The 16,868-nt window shown below is 34.2% G+C and overlaps 1 protein-coding gene across 1 annotated transcript; it reads right to left on the bottom strand.

The window, feature by feature from the left end:
* Positions 1 to 3,048: 3,048 nt before the first annotated feature.
* Positions 3,049 to 15,530, bottom strand: LOC142633399 (pyrophosphate--fructose 6-phosphate 1-phosphotransferase subunit beta). Its single transcript, XM_075807630.1, has 16 exons — positions 15,256 to 15,530; positions 14,922 to 15,083; positions 14,664 to 14,785; positions 13,838 to 13,891; positions 13,628 to 13,734; positions 8,801 to 8,906; positions 8,336 to 8,399; positions 8,053 to 8,141; positions 7,204 to 7,335; positions 6,815 to 6,985; positions 6,600 to 6,715; positions 6,207 to 6,318; positions 4,307 to 4,391; positions 3,834 to 3,878; positions 3,580 to 3,648; positions 3,049 to 3,405 (listed from the first exon to the last, which is right to left on the bottom strand). The coding sequence occupies exons 1-16, from the start codon at positions 15,452 to 15,454 to the stop codon at positions 3,329 to 3,331; spliced, it is 1,710 nt and encodes a 569-aa protein (XP_075663745.1). The 5' UTR covers positions 15,455 to 15,530; the 3' UTR covers positions 3,049 to 3,328.
* Positions 15,531 to 16,868: the final 1,338 nt, after the last annotated feature.

Below are 16,868 nucleotides of genomic sequence, written 5' to 3'. Positions count from 1 at the left end.
ATTAAATCAATTATCAATTTCTACAATAGAATTCATACTCGAATCAAGTCGTTTAACACGAACTTGAAATCCAAACAAATCTCTACAAATATGGGAACATGATCGCAATTTATATTTTACTGTATGCTATTAGAGGGATAAAAAGTCTTCCCTTACAGTGAGACTCGACAGGCAGGGACCAACCTGAATTCTTTTTTGTTTTTTGGCTAGTGACAACCGAACTATTCGGATTGAGATGCTTGTATACTTGCTTGAAGAAATGTTTCAATTGAATCTCAGCTCATCTGAAGTCCCATCCCAAGATAAGAGGCATCCCAAGAAGCTTCAAAAGCATCTTAACCTATTAAATCAACATTTAATGACTTGCAGCTACAGTAAAATTTGTATTTGATGCTACAAGATAGGGGAGGCTTCAATCTGCCACCTCGGAAGACATATCTGGTACGCATCTCCTCAACCAATCTGAGGGGACAGAAAGTTGTCAGAACAAACACATTCTCATAGGGAAAGTATTCACCAACCTAACCAATTATTGTTTATAATTGCACTGAGAAGATTCCCATCAAAACTTTAAAAAATGTTAGGGGTGGCCTCTCGTTTCAAACACACTTTTTTATTTTAAATAATATTATATATAATTTTACATACTATTTCACTCACACATATTTTAAAAAATTATAAAATAATTATTTTATCAAACACCCCATTAGCATTTAGTATTTTAAAAAGTCACTTTATCAATTTTAATAACTCATTTTACAATATACCAAACATCAAAAGATCTAATTTTTTACCATTTTTGTTTAAAATAATATAAATTACTTATTAAAATAATAAAAAATAACTACATAAACCACACTTTCCACCACAAACATTGAAAGCTCACTGTAGTTCAGTTTTTTTTTTTTAAAGTTTAACATGTTTGTTGTAGTTTGATTTTTGGTGTTTTTTACAAACTTGACGTTAAAATTTAGCATTTATAACATCTAGCATTCTTAATGAGAATGCTACAAGACTTACGAAAGGTATGAGATTACTATTGAGAGAGTCTGAAGGAACAAACATTTTCACATAATTTTTAGTTGAACATACCTTTTATCTGTGTTAGAGTGAGACGTAGTGAGTTGAATACGTAAATGGGGTGTGAGAAATTTTGTGAATTTTTAGGTATTTGGATTGATGAAAACTGAGTTATATAACTCAGTTTTCATCACCCAAAACTCAAAAAATATGGGGCCCACCGAAATAGAAAACACAATTCGGATGTTTGAGTTTTGAGTTATGGCTTTCAATAAGTCTCATCACTTTATGCAAAAATTTGAGTTATAGAAAAGAGATATGTACCAAGATATAAAACCAAAATGAAACCAAACAGGTTATTTCTAAAGTGAGTAAAAAAATAAAGTTAGAAAAATTAATTATGAAAATTGAGTTTGAGTTATCTTCATTCCAAACCGATATAGCAGAACTCATTACTATTACCAAAACTCTAGTATTTTAGTTGTAGAAGAAAACCACGCTTTTAGCTTAATCTTCAAAGTATTTGAAATCAACCCTCATGGGTTGATCCTTGATTTTGGAAGTAGATTCAGTTTACAGCGATTAGTTTATCAGGTTTACGAGAAGTGGAACAAACTAATCGCTGTAAAAACTGTCAAACCTTCCATTTGCTTGATTGGAGTCTTTACAACTCCTCTCCTTCCCGAACACCCATCCCCTACAGTTATTAACTTAATATCAATAGAAGTCCTTTCAACATATCCTGCCGTCATTTGCACTTTGTGACAATTTTATGTCTTATTGTATTAGTTTTTTTTTTGGCTGAATATATATGGTTTACTACAAAACAAAGAGGTAGAGCTAGAAATAGGTAGTACTTGACCATCTCAGTCCCCAGCTAAAAATGGGTAGCCACATTGGCAACTCTATTAACGTGTGATTCGTTTTAAAACTAATAGGACTTCAAAAGATGTACATCATATCATAACAATTAGAGTAGTGATAGACTAATAGTCCAGTCAAAAGGATGGAAAAAACTAGCTATTGGGCTCCAACACCTTCTTGGCATCTCCTTCAGGTTGATATTTGAAAGACCAGCTTGGGGTATATAATTGATATGATGTCAACAAACACAAAATAACTGAAAAAGTCTCTAGCCTCCGTAATAGTTTATGGAAAGACCTGCTGGGTTTATAACTGTACAAGTTCTTAACCCACTGGGTAATCAGTCGAGGGCCCAAGTTTCTTGGTAGTGATGGCATACCAAGAATAGTAAGATTCTGATTCTACATTACAAAGAATGCTCTCTAACATGGAATCTCGGACTGAAGACTGCTTTGGGACTATGCCACAAACTAGCTTTCCAAAGTAGCAAATTTCAATCTCTCATGTAATATAAGGATCGCCATTGTTTCCTAACGGTCCATGGGAGAGATTCTAATACTTTGGTCCCTGAGAAAAACGGTCCCGTGGCTGGACGAGAATCTGATCTCTTGGTCGACGAGAAAAAGCTTACTGTGAGTAGAACGGGCTGATAGCGCCAGATGCATTTTCTTTTTACTGTGTACAAATTGTGCATCCAAAGGGTTGGACCAGTTGAATACTTTTACAGTTTTACGTTTTCCAAACTCTAGTGTCATCATTAATGAGGTCTGCCACTAGCTAAACATTCACCACACTTCTGATGTCGTGGTTCTCTTGGATCGTTTAAATGAGTATTCCACTTCTCTGCTCTATTTGAAATCCTTACGGCTCCTTCACCACCTTATTTGCCATCCTTTTTATTGGATGTCACCGAAGGCATTCTTACTAACTTCGAAACAATAAGCAGTGGTTCTAGTGAAAGTGATATTGAGATGTCAAATTGTGATATAGACAACAAATTTTACAATATTTTTCATGACTATCCAGATAACAAATTGTGATTAGTGTATAATAAAATTTCTATAAGTGGTGGTTCCGGTGAATGTGATATTGCACTATCACAATTCACCAGGTTTATAAGTTATAAAAAAATTGTGAAATTTGCTGTCTATAGTGTTTTCAACATGTAGCAAAACAGATGTTTCTAATGAATTATGACAACAAAACACCCACAAATAAGGTAGTCAGAGAGGTGTGCCAGGGAGCTTCACCAACAAGTTTTACCAATAGATGCAGAACCACCTGATGGATAATCTCAAAATACAGAAAAAAAATAAAATAAAATACAACTCTCAAAATTCCTCTAAGCAAAAGATAGTAATCCAAAAGACGCACAACAGTGTAGGTTTAATTTCTTCCTCTAAAATATGTGTACTTGCATCAAAGCATGACTTTAACGACGTGCCTAAGCTTGAGCTCCAAGTTCCAGGAGTAAGGTGTGATTAACGGCAAGTGATGCTGGGCCATTAAATTGGATAGGACCTGCAATGAAAATCATTAAAGACAGAAGTTACATATTTAAATTAGACACTCAACTTTTAGTCAATGCAAACAAAATAGATAGCAGGCAATATGATGAGTTGTTTGCATTTGGATGGGACAATATTCCAGAAAGCCATAAAATGATGGTTGATGAATTCAAAATTAATGACCTACCAGGACTGAAATAGCAATTATTGATTGCCCACTCATCCCGCAAGGACGCAAATTTCTTGAAAGGTGCACCTGAAAATTCATCATGTTAATTAACTTGCTGATCACTTTTTTCTTGGTTCAGGAAATTAGCACAAGTGATGAACATTGCATATATATGCCGAATGCCCACCATGTGTAAGGAGAAATGCTACAACTGATCCTTACAACTTAATATGTAAGTGAACATCATGAGAAAGTTTGCCAAAAACACTTACCATCAAGCTCCACCATTGCCTTCTTGATCACAGGCTTGAACTTACCTGGAAAATGAATTCAACTTCAATAAGAGCTCAAACTATTCAGAAAAATGATAAATTACATGAAAGATATGCTATGTGAAACTATAGACCCAAAATCCTATATACTTTGCCAAGACAATTTTCTTCAGAACTTCTAAAGCTTAAACATGGTAATAATAAACTGACTCCATTAAAAAAATCTGCCATGACAGTTCAATGAAAATAATTCTTTTCCCCTATAATGTGTGTTTTACTTGCATAGAATGGCAGTTACACTACTGAAAAAAAAAAGGAAAAAAAAAAAAAAAGTGTTTAAACAGGTTGCAGGATATATCAAGAGTAATGGAATGGTGAATTCTGTTCAGCGTGTTCACTGGGAAAGGGAGAAAAGGGAAGGTTCCCATATATCATATCTGCAGATTTTGATAAAGTGAAACAGTTAACATTACCATGTCTTCTCTCAACATCCATTAATGAAGTCAATGCAGTCCCACCAACTGTCCATTCTTCAACAGGAGCAGCCAAATTCCCAACCTGGAGACATTATGCAAAGTACAAAAATTGGCTAAGTTATCATTTTCATTATCAGAACAATTAAACTTTCCCTAAAAAGGAACAATTAAACTACTAAACAAAATGTGAAATCAAAAGCAAAGAAAAAGGTAGGAAAAAAACATAGGGGGTTAAGCAGATTGAAGTAATCAAACATAATGGAAGGAAGTATTTATTTTTTTGGAAGTTATAAAAGAAGAAAAGGAAAAGAAATAAAAATATAATAAACTATTATGTCTATATATATATATATATATATATATATATATATATCAAATGAAATTCTTTGACTTTTTAATGTGGCCGCATGGGCTTTCAGAAGCCCACATATTTCCATGTCATTTTTTTAATATATATATATTTTTAATTGAGTTTTAATTTTATATTCTATATAAAACCTCCTATATTTATACTCTGCGTTTTTTTTTTTTTTTTTTTTAAATTTTTAAAGAAGTATATTTATGCTCTTCAAATGAAATTCTTTGACTTTTTAATGTGGCCACATGGGCTTTCAGAAGCCCACATATTTCCATGTCATTTTTTAAATATATATATATATATATATTTTTTTAATTGAGTTTTAATTTTATATTCTATATAAAACCTCCTATATTTATACTCTGCGTTTTTTTTTTTTTTTTTTTAAGAAGTATATTTACGCTCTTCATTAAAATCTTATTACATAATATTTCCTTCAAATGGTAGAATTGATAGTTTCACATACAAATAGAATCATAATAAATGCCTATTAATAACTACCATATTTATCAAATTCCATATATTTTTCATTAAATTGGGTTTGATTTTCTCGGATTGAGATCTTTTAGAGTTCTTAGGGTACTCTACCATGTAGAGTTCTTTTAATCTTAACCTTTCATTTATAATAAAAGGTCTAGATTTCGCCATATCATTAATCCACTAACAAATCTACAAAAATAATGATTTTAAAAAATAACTGCTCATAAATGATAGGTATTACCTTAAATGCGAATAGTGGCTATGACATTGCAGCATTAAATACAAAAGAAATTTGCTTATTTAGAAAATTGATTATTATGCACATAGACCAAGAAGCATATATATATATATATATATGAATGGTAGAGACACCTGAGTTTTCATTCCAATTTTTTTAGTCTTCTATTAATTTTATTAAAATTAAGCATATAAATGTTTTTCCTTTCTTTTCAAGTACATGATTGGCACTTAGGATCATAAAATATGATTTTTCTATGTCCCATTTTAGTCGAACCTATGCTTTGAAATTAACAACCAAAATGATTTAAGGAACAATTGAAAAATGAAGAGGGGAAGGAGAAGATGACTTCACGTTTTCTTAGAGACCTGATTTAGGTAAAAGAGGTAAAGGCAATAATTATCATTTATGAGTAGTTATTTTTTAAACCATTATTTTAGGGGATTTGTTAGTGGATTAATGGTATGGAAAAATCTGGACCTTTTATTATAAATGAATGGTTAAAATTAATAGAACTTTACATGGTAGAGTACCCTAGGAACTCTAGAGGATCTCAATCCGATTTTCTCTAAACAAATTCTAATCAAAAAATTTATATCCTTTTTTATACTATTAAAATAAATGTGTAAGACATGAATATATTCTTTTGTTGAATTTTTCCCATGCATTGCATGGATTACTAACTTAATATTTATTCGTGTTTTTATGGAAATGAGGGTAAAAACATTATTTTATTTTATGAGGGGAATAAATCATTCTGCCCACTTTTGGACAGATTACATTGAAAGGAATGAAATGGAATCAGAGATAGAAACACAGACCGATGATATCAACCCAGTTTTTCCACTATGAAGGAGAACTCCTGCACCATATCCCAATGCATAGCAGTAGCTAGAATCAAAGTTAGTAGGCAAACCGCATCTCCCTTCGTACCTACAGAGAGAATTACACAGAAGTAACATATAAGATAACAATGTCCTGGACATTAATCTAGGAAAAAATTTCTCAATATCAATTGCCCCACAAAATGTGGAGAAACTATGAATGTTAAGTTACTATATGAGTCAGGACCATAAGGTTTAATCAAGGGTAGCCCCAAGCCTGACGCCCAAATCACATACATCAACATGCAGACCCACCATCAAGGCATAAAAATTATGTTCAACTCTGTGACTCGAAATGGTAGCATCTTTTCAGGGAAAGAATATAAGTACCCGAAAAAGTGGGACTGCCCTTTGAATTCGCCTTTATATGTACCTTCCTGCTTCCTCTTCTCCAATTCAGTTTCAACCATTTGAATAAGCATTTTCTCTGTTTCTATTTTAGCTACCTGGTTGTAGAAACACGTATAACATAAAAACTATTACTACAACAACTCCAAATAGGTGAGAATCATATACAGATATAGTAATATACATAAAACATATACCTGGACATTTCCATGAGGATCTCTTTCAAGCAGCAACTGTTCCTGGATTGCTTCAGGTAAAAATTCAAAAAGTTGTAGAGATTGATTGGCAAGTTTCTTTTTCCATAGCCCACCTTCATCTACAACATCATTTGCCAAAATTTCATTCAGTTCTGAGATAAGGTGCTGTACCTGCAAATGTCAAAGAAATAAAATAATATAAAGTATATCAACAACTTGATGTTCTCATTTATGTACATGTAGAAAAGTAGCGCATCAATTTCCCAAATATCCAGATTCTTGATTCTCAAAAAAAAAAAAAATCCAGATTCCAGTAAAAAAAAAGAAGAAAGGGGGGGGGGGGGGGAGATAAAGGACATAGTACTAGATTACATGATCAAGAATAATACCTCTGGAATGAAATCAATAAGACCTTCAGGAATAAGAATAACACCATAGTTATAACCAAGTCCTGAACGTTTAGAGATTACATCTACAATGTAGTCAGTCACATTTTTCAATGTCAGCTTCTTAGCAGCAACCTGCAGCAAGAAATATCCAAATTAGAATCATATGCACATGTCAATTCAAGGAAGTGTCTCCTAACTTTTAACCAACCATATGTTTCCAACCAATTTTTACACATCCCTCAATCTCTGTGGAGAAGGAATGCCAAGGTATGGGATGACTATTATTTTTAACAGCTGCAACAAACAATCCTCAGTTGATATTGAATAACAGGCTGTGAATCTTAAAGAAGTTTTGATGAATAAAAAACTCAAAGTTCTGTGTGAGAAATTGTTGATACATATTGCATAGAAATTGGGATGAAAAAAATCTCAATGCAGTCCTTTTTGAGATTAGGGTAACCTGCTTAAAACAGATTTTGAAATAAAAATATATAAAAATAATAAATAACATAAATTATGTATTAAAGCAATTAATAACTATTTAAATAGATTAAGTAATGCAACTTGGGTCAGGAAAAGGTCAATACGTCCAGGAAACCTCATCTAGTCTGGTCTGCTGATAATAACAGGGGCTCAGATTTACCCACTTGTTGACAATCCTTAAATTGCAACTCAAACCTTTTTATTTCACATAAGTCTTCATCAGACTCGGTCATGTCTTATGCTTTGATTGTCATAGAGATAGAAGAAGAGCCTAATGTTTCTTTTCTCTTTTCTTGAGAAAGTAATGAGCAACTAAACAGGCTAGACAAGTCTCTTCAAAGCAACATAATAGATTCATGAAGATACCTCTTCTCCAATGATAGAAATATTTGGATGAGTTTGTAGAGCACACTCTAGCGTAATGTGTGAAGCAGCACGCCCCATAAGCCGTACAACTGCAAACACAGACATGATTTAATAGTAATTAGCGTACAGGAACTAGTACATTTGGCAACTAATGGATGAGATAATATGAGAGGATATTCGAAGAGTTCGTTACAATTCATAGATGCGTAATCAATCGCAATTTCACAGTACTGAAAAAAAAAAATGATGCTATTTGTGACAATCTCAAATGAATGATACGTACAATGATAATATTTTCCAGTTGACCGGGCATCGACCATGACATTTCCAATCATTTCTGCATAAATCTGCAAGAAAAAATATATATTATGAGAACAAACATGAAAGATTTTCAAGTGCCTCTTAATGACAACATTCACTTTAACAACATGTTGATATTTAAGAAATAAATTTCCAGAAAATGAGATCACATTACATTACAGAGTTCGTGTATAATTGCCAAGAGCCTCATGGCTCAGTGACACTGCTCAGTTTTTTTATGGAGAACTTGGGTTCAAATTCCACCCTTCACCATTTGTTGTAAGGAAAAAAAAAGGAATTCACATACAAAGCTCCCACAAAAGTGAGAGCTTTGTATACAGGGTATGACTTTTTTTTTCTCTATATAATTAATATCATAATATGAAAACATGAAAGATGAAACATATACAAAACAAAGGGGAAATTTTTGTTTTATATTTATAATCACCTTGCAAGCGGTATCAAACCCGAAACTTGTGGGAACCTCTTTGCATTTCAAATCACCATCAATGGTCTTAGGGCATCCAATTACCCGAGTTTTCATATTTTTACTCCTGAATGAACAAATAAAAAAAGACAAGTTCACAAAAAGATTACTAACATAATTATATGGGGAAAACAAAAGATTTTATACAGAAACTTTACAGCAATATACTAAAGTCTAAAGAACCCTGTTAGTTCAACCCTGGGCTGCTTGCTAAGAGCTAGAATAAGATATCATACAGAAAATGCCAATGAATGACTAAATTATCTGGAGTTGATGAGGAGGAATCTGCAACTAAGGTAAAAACAGGAAACTTTCTTGAAGTTGGAGGTTTTTTTTTTTTTTGGGATAAGTATGGTTGCATTTTATGTTCCTTTCTTGACTTTGGAGTTACAAAGAGAAAGTGAAAGAGAGACATGAAAGTGCTAAGGGCGGGTACTTGTCTTTTTACAAAGCTTGCAATCAATGGTGGAGCTAGGATTTTAGGTTAGCGGGGGCAATATCAAAAGAGAGTAAAATTAATCCGAAAAAGTACTAATTGATATTAATAACAAAATAAATAAACAACTATATGCAAATCATTCCAATTTGAAGCTATGTGGTTGAAAGATGAAAGCTGTGAGAAAGTAGTGTCAGAAGCTTGGGAGGACGGATTGCTTTCTGGGGAGGAATTTCCCTTTTTAATGCGTATGGATTTATGCCGAGACAGATTGGCGAGTTGGAATGAAAATGAATTTGGCCATGTGCAAACAAAAATTAATAGTCTACAACAACGCCTCCAATGGCTTGACAAGCAACAATCCAATTTAGAGCTTGTACAGGAGACGTGTAGAATAAGGGCTGAATTAAATGAGTGGCTGGATAGGGAAGAAGCTAATATGGAGTCAGAGATCTCATCTAACTTGGTTACAGTTGGGGGATAGGAATTCAGCATTCTTTCATGCAAGAGCTTCAGGCAGATTTCAAAGGAATCATATTAATGGAATCTTTGATGACAATCAGATTTGGCAGGAAGATGAATCCAAAATTGAGGAGGTTTTCATGAAGTACTACAAGGATCTGTTTACATCAGCTCAACCTACAAATTTTGCTGAGATCTTAGATGCTGTTCAGCCAAATCTTTCGGTAGAGATGAACAATATGCTTACATCAGAATTCCATGGATTTGAAGTCTCCCGAGCCTTGAAGCAGATGTATCCAACTAAAGCTTCGGGTCCTAACGGTATGCCCCCTTTGTTTAGCAACACTTTTGGCAGTCAGTTGGTGATTGTGTGATTAAAACGGCTTTGGATTTTCTTAATCATGGGAAAGTTCCACCAAAATTTAATGACTGATTGTTCTTATTCCTAAAACAAAAAATCCTACCAAGGTTACTGAATATCGTCCTGTAAGTCTTTGTAATGTGGTGTATAAATTAGCTTCAAAAACTCTTGCTAATAGACTTCGGAAAATATTGCCTTCTCTTATCAGTGATACTCAAAGTGCTTTTGTGCATGGAAGGTTATAACTAACAATGTTTTAGTTGCTTTTAAAACTATGGACCACATTAGCCAAAAGAAGAAAGGTGGAGAAGTTTGATGAAGCAATGCATATCCATGGTCACTTATTCTTTGAAGATCAATGGCGTACCAAGTGGTTCTATAACTCCATCTAGAGGCTTACGTCAAGGTGATCCTTTATCTCTTTATTTGTTTTTGATTTGTGTTGAAGGGCTTTCCGCTTTAATTAAAAAATCAGTGGAGAATGGGGTGTTACATGGGGTGGCTGCTTGTAAAAGAGGACCAAGTATTTCTCATTTATTTTTTGCAGATGATAGTTTAATATTTTGTAGAGCTTCCATGGAAGAGTGTGAATCTTTTTAGAGAATAATTGGGATTTATGAAAAAGCCTCGGGTCAACTTTTAAATCGAACAAAAACTTCTCTATTTTTTAGCACAAATACTCCTACTGATATCAAGGAAGAATTCAGATTGAGAAAAGATGCTCAAGTCATTCGCCAACATGAAAAATATCTTAGTCTTCCATCTTTGGCGGGTCGCTCTAAACGCAATACCTTTTTAGAACTTAAAGAGAAGTTAACTAGCAAATTGGCAGGGTGGAAGGAAAAGCTATTATCTAGAGCTGGCAAGGAAATTTTGATAAAGGTTGTTGCCCAAGCAGTGCCTAAATACACTATGAGTTGTTTTAAACTTCCTAATTCTATCTGTGAGGAACTGACGAGTATGGTAAGAAATTTTTGTTGGGGGCAGAAGGGGGATGAAAGGAAGATGAGTTGGATGTGTTGGGGGAATCTGTGTTCCAAAAAATCAGGGTGGTATGGGTTTAAACTACTCAAGGAATTTAATTTATCTTTACTAGCTAAACAAGGTTAGAAGCTTCAGATAGAAACTAATTCCCTTGCATATCAAGTTCTTAAAGCTAAATATTTTCCTGATTGTGAGTTTGTGGCAGCTACTGTTGGAAGGCGTCCATCTTATTTGCGGCAGAGTATAATGGCTGCACAACATATCGTTAGAAGTGGAGTAAGATGGCGGGTTGGGAACGGACAGAAGACTCGGATTTGGTCTGATAAATGGCTGCCAAACCCATCAACTTTTAAAGTAATATCACCACCAAAATTGTTGGGTTGTCAAGCTCTTGTTTCTTTTCTTTTTTTGATAAGTAAAGGAAATTAAATGTCAAAAATCAAATATTGAAAATAAATAAGATATAGTTGCTTCAGTGTTCTCCCAAAGCTCTTGTTTCTGATTTGATTAACAGTGAGACTGGGAAGTGGAGGGCTGAATTAATTCATCAGATTTTCTTACCACATGAAGCTGAGATCATTCTTGGTTTGCCACTAAGTTCAACTCTGCCTAGCGATGTTTTGATATGGAGTGCAACCCCAAATGGGAAATTCTCAGTGAGGCGTGCCTACAAAATTGTAATGGAGACTAGAGAGCAAGCTGATTCAGGTCCCAGTTCAGATAATAGTAATATGAATTCACTTTGGAAGGTGTTGTGGGGTTAGCAAATTCCAAATAAGGTGAAACATTTTGCGTAGAAAGCGTGTAAAAACATTCTACCAACATTGTCTAACATTAAAAAGAGAGGGATTGTTGGAAATGATTTATGTGAAGAGTGTAGAATGGCCTGTGAATCATCAGGACATGTTTTTTGGAGCTGCTTATGTGCTGCTGGTACTTGGGCTCTTACATCAATTTTCTGCAGGCAGCAAGATCTGTTTTTTAATGACTTTATGGAATTGTTTTGGTTTCTGGTGCATGTTCAGAGAAGTGATAATGATGTGCTCTCATTGGCTGTGACCATTGCTTGGGCTCTATGGACTAGGCGGAATGAGAAAAGACATGGCAGGAAGTTTATGACATGATTGGAGTTGGTCAATTGGTGTGGAAAATATATTGAATCATTCAAAGCAGCATATTCTGCAGCTTCAGCAAGTTCTCCAAGTGCAGCACCTTCTGCACTAGTTTCAGGACCACATTGCAGACAGGTTTGGTCACCTCCAGCGGGTTCTGTTTTTAAAGTAAACGTTGATGGGGCTGTCTTTGCACAACAAAGAAAGTCAGGTAGGAGTTGTAATTCGTAATTGTGAAGGATTGCTTATGGGAGCTTTGTCAATGAAGCTAAATCAGCAGCTGGGTTCCTTGGAGGCCAAAGCAAAAGCTTACGAATTGGGGATTTTGTTTGCTAGAGATATGGGGTTTAATGAGATTGCTCTTGAGGGAGATTCTGTCATGGTTTCAAATGCAATAGCTGGCATTTCTCCTCCTCATCTTCGATAGCATCAGTTGTGTATGGAATTAGTTCTCTTTTAAGTGCTTTTTGTAGTTTTTCTATTTCACATATTGGTAGAAAAGGTAATCAAGTAGCTCACTTGTTAGCAAAACATGCTCAGGGTGTTGAGCAATTTGTTAGTTAGATTGAGGAGAGCCCTTGTTTCTTAGAACATACTCTCTCAAATGATGTAGTTCTTTCTTGTTCATGTTAATGGAATTTCAGTTTTCTATCCAAAAAAAAAAACTATATGCACATGTAATTGTCATACAAAATTCAAATTTGGGTTTGTAAAAAAACTTGGGTTTGAGACTGAAAAATGCTGGTGAGAGAAAAAATTGTTATACATAACAGAGGTGCTATGAGTAGTTCTAGACCATAAATTATTTCACAACATTTTTTCCAAAACTCTGACATGTCAGATTGTGAGTGATTAACAAATACTAACACATAAACTCACTATTTTTTTCAACAATCACACTGCCATGCAACAGTTGTGACAAAAAGTCGTGAAAAATTGTGGTTGTCAACTTTTTTGAGGTGCTATAATGACTAGTGAGTGAAAATAGGTTCCTTTTTTTTTTTTTTCATAATTCTATTCAGCAAAATAGTGATGGAGAAGTAGGCTGTACAAGTGGTTTTATTCTATTATAATATTATTATAAGGTGGGACCCATTATTTTTTATAAAAGAGTTGCAGTGGCCCCGAATGTGAAATGGTTTTCCTGTGATGAACTAATACACAGTACAAGTACAATATGTATGTAAAAAAGCCCCTCCCCTTCCCTCCGCCCCTGCTTGCAGTTATTATTAGTTAATGTCAAGTTAACAGCTTTCAACATGAGACACCTAAGTGTGAAATTGATAACTTAAGGCATCATTCTGAAACCATGATTAAAATGAAAGTGCAGTTCTCCCTATAATAAAAGAAATTAAAATGCAAGTTTATAAACAAACATAGATTACTGCAAGATAAAAACCTATTATTTCAACAAGATTTCCTCGTGAGATAACCTGAAATTTTCAGCAAGGAGGCAGGCATTTGTGTTTGAGTCATCCCCACCAATAACAACAAGTCCATCCAAATCAAGCTTCAATGCTGTTTCTTCAGCTTGCTTAAACTGAAAATCATATCCATTTGCAATCAGTTAGTCTTAGCACATAAAAATTTAGAAGAAATTTAATAAATAAGCCAGACAAAAAAATAAAAAGAAAGAATCTCACCTGCTCTGGAGTTTCAATCTTGTCTCTCCCACTGCAGATCATATCAAATCCTCCCTGATAAAAAGAAAAGACAAGCAAATTAAATATGACTATCTTATAAGTTATAACTTTAACATGCATGACTGCATGTATAGTTCATGGCTAAAGTACATACAAAGTGAATAAAACGTTTGCACAGGTGTGTTTGGCAAGCCCAAAACACCCAGTTTTTTGAGCTTATTTTGGCAGGCCTCGCACTGAAAAATAAAAACTTTTCCCCCTCCTTTTCTAGGTTGCTTTTAGCAAATAAGCAATCAGCAAAGTGAATCCAAACACGCACATTAGAATTAACATATACAAAACCTTAATGCTTAAGCTCGGCCCAACTAGCACATAAACATATACCAGAGTCCAAACCTAACTAATGTTGGACTCTCCAATACAACCTTTGCCAACTAGGTCCTAACTACACAAATAGACATTGGTCATAAAGCCAATAAACAAACCAAACTCTGATACCAAAGATTAAGCCTTTATAGTAGATTACTAGAATATAAACCTACACTAAAGTCCAAGTCTAAAAGGTGCCAGACTCCCCTAAAATCACCACATCATATTCACATTAATACACAACATAACTTATTATCAAATAAAACCTTCAATTCTACTCACCTATTTCCCAATGCATTATGCATTTCCAAACAGCATAATTGCTTACAAAAACAAATTTTTTTTTTGCAACAATTCACATACATCAAATTATACTAATCAAAAGGCATCACAATTGTTTGCGCAATAATTAAGTCGAATACTAGAAATCAATTTGAATAACACGAAAAGGCCTCACCTGATTTCTGTAGGGGTAAATATAGTCTGAATCGAGTTCCACATATTTGCACTTCATGATCCCAGCAGGGCCGCCTCTAAACCCGTACAATGTGCTTCCTTTCGCGCGGTCCTGCAAGTAATCTACACCACCACCAACCAATACACATTAACACAGTCAACTACAATTCCAATAATTCGTAAAATATATATATATATATATATTCGAACTAATAGTTCATAAAACGACGTCGAATAACAGGTTCAGTGAGATCCTCACCGTAGATTCCAGAGATCACATTGTGGCCTCCGGGAGCTTGGCCTCCAGACAAAACGACGCCGATTTTGAGCTTCTGATCCGGCCGGAACACATCGGAATCACTCGGTACAAGCAATGTCGATGGTTGCCCGAACACATGCGGAAATAGCTTTGCGATCTCATCTGAAAAAGAATAAAATACGAAGCAACGCATTCAAATCCAATAACCAAATGCCTGAACATTATCATTGAAATCAAAGAGAAAAGCGCGAAACAAGAGACTCAAACGGAATCGAAGTTTTTTGGATCAGCGAAAACTCGGCGGATCCGAATCAGTAGGAATCGCGAGAATGACCTGGATTGCCGGCGGCGGAGCTAGCGGGACCGTCGACGATCTTGAAGGAGTTTCTGAGAACAGAGGGGAGAGGAAGCGCGTGGTCAATACGGCTCCTTTGGACCTCGCTGTATACGGCGGCGAGTCGGCTGGTAACTGGAGCCGAGGCCGAAATTACGGCGGCGATGTCGCCGTTCGGGACTTGAGTAGGAGGAGACATTATTGTGTTTGTGTGTGTAGAGACTGTTACGGCGTGCGAAACCTATCAAACTGCCGAAGATTTTTGGAGAGTGAGGAGGAGTGATGAGTCATATAAGAGTCTGGTTAACAAGGGGCAATATGGTCTTTTTCGGTGTTTCGGACTCTCCGCCCTGAAATGTAGTTGCACTGTTGTAGTTGGATCTGACTGATAGTATTTTTAGAAAAAATCGAAAAGGATTCATTTTATATTTTTATAGTGCACGTGTTGCTTACTTGATTAGTAACTTTATACAAATTGGAATGAATACAAATTAAAATGAATGCTTACAAAAAAAAATTAAAAATGATAATTAAAAAAAAAAAAAGCTTCATAGCATGCATGATGCGTGTGATGAAACTAATATATATATATATATATATATATATATATATTTTTTTTTACCTTCAAAGTAAAATATTTTGAGTTTTTATTTGACATAAGTAAGATTCAATCATTATTCTCACATTCAATTATAAAAGATCTGAGTTTAATCTTTACTTGCATAAAAAATCGAGTAATATCTTAATTTGATGGTAAAGAAAACAATTATCATAAACTGATGCCGTAGTTTAAAACTCTCTCAAAAAATTATGAGAGGCATTGTGGGTTTTAGTTAACTTGATTGGTAAAATATCTTAGAAACTAACACTATAAGTTTAAAAATCTCTCAAAAAAAAAAATTATAAGAGAGAATATTATTAATTGAACTAATTAAAATTTATATATTTAATATTTTATTAGGTAAATGCAGTTTTTTCCTTTTAACTATTTTTATTTTTTGCTGCGTCACTTTTCTTTTTTATTAACAATAGTAAAGTTGCAATTTAATTCATGCCTTAGAATATCTATCAAATTTAATAGAAAAATATAAAACAAGAAAAAAAAAAAGTAGTTGTGTAATAGAAATTTAATTTTCCATCCGGTTTAATGAATATCCTAACAAAAAAAAGAATAAAGTGTTCATTACCAATAAGAGCATTGCATAGTTTTTTTTTATGGTTCATAGGTCACTGCAATGGCATCATGGTCAGAGAGGGATTACATAATCTAATTTATTTTGGGGGTACGTGTTTTTTTTTTTTTTATGAAAAAATTTGGGGGGGGGGGGGGGGGGGGGTAAGTGATGATGGTTGAGATTGAGAAGGTATTGGATCATAGTCTTTGTGCTTCACCTAACCTTCACTTGGTTGGTGGGTGGTTGATTAATGCACAAAAAAAGTAGATTCCGGTTTTATGATATTGTTCCTCTTTTATTTTATTTTTCTTTTTGGTTTATTTTGTTTTACTTTGATCAAATCGAATCTATTGGATCTGAGGGTATTTTGGAAAAAGTAAAAAGAGTTTGAATAGAATGGAATATAGGTCATCTGGTTTGGTACAAAGAGTATATCCT

Source organism: Castanea sativa, chromosome 5 (genome assembly GCF_040712315.1).
Source record: "Castanea sativa cultivar Marrone di Chiusa Pesio chromosome 5, ASM4071231v1".
In the NCBI taxonomy this organism is placed as follows: Eukaryota; Viridiplantae; Streptophyta; class Magnoliopsida; order Fagales; family Fagaceae; genus Castanea; species Castanea sativa.
This window is presented reverse-complemented; position numbering and strand designations above follow the sequence as displayed.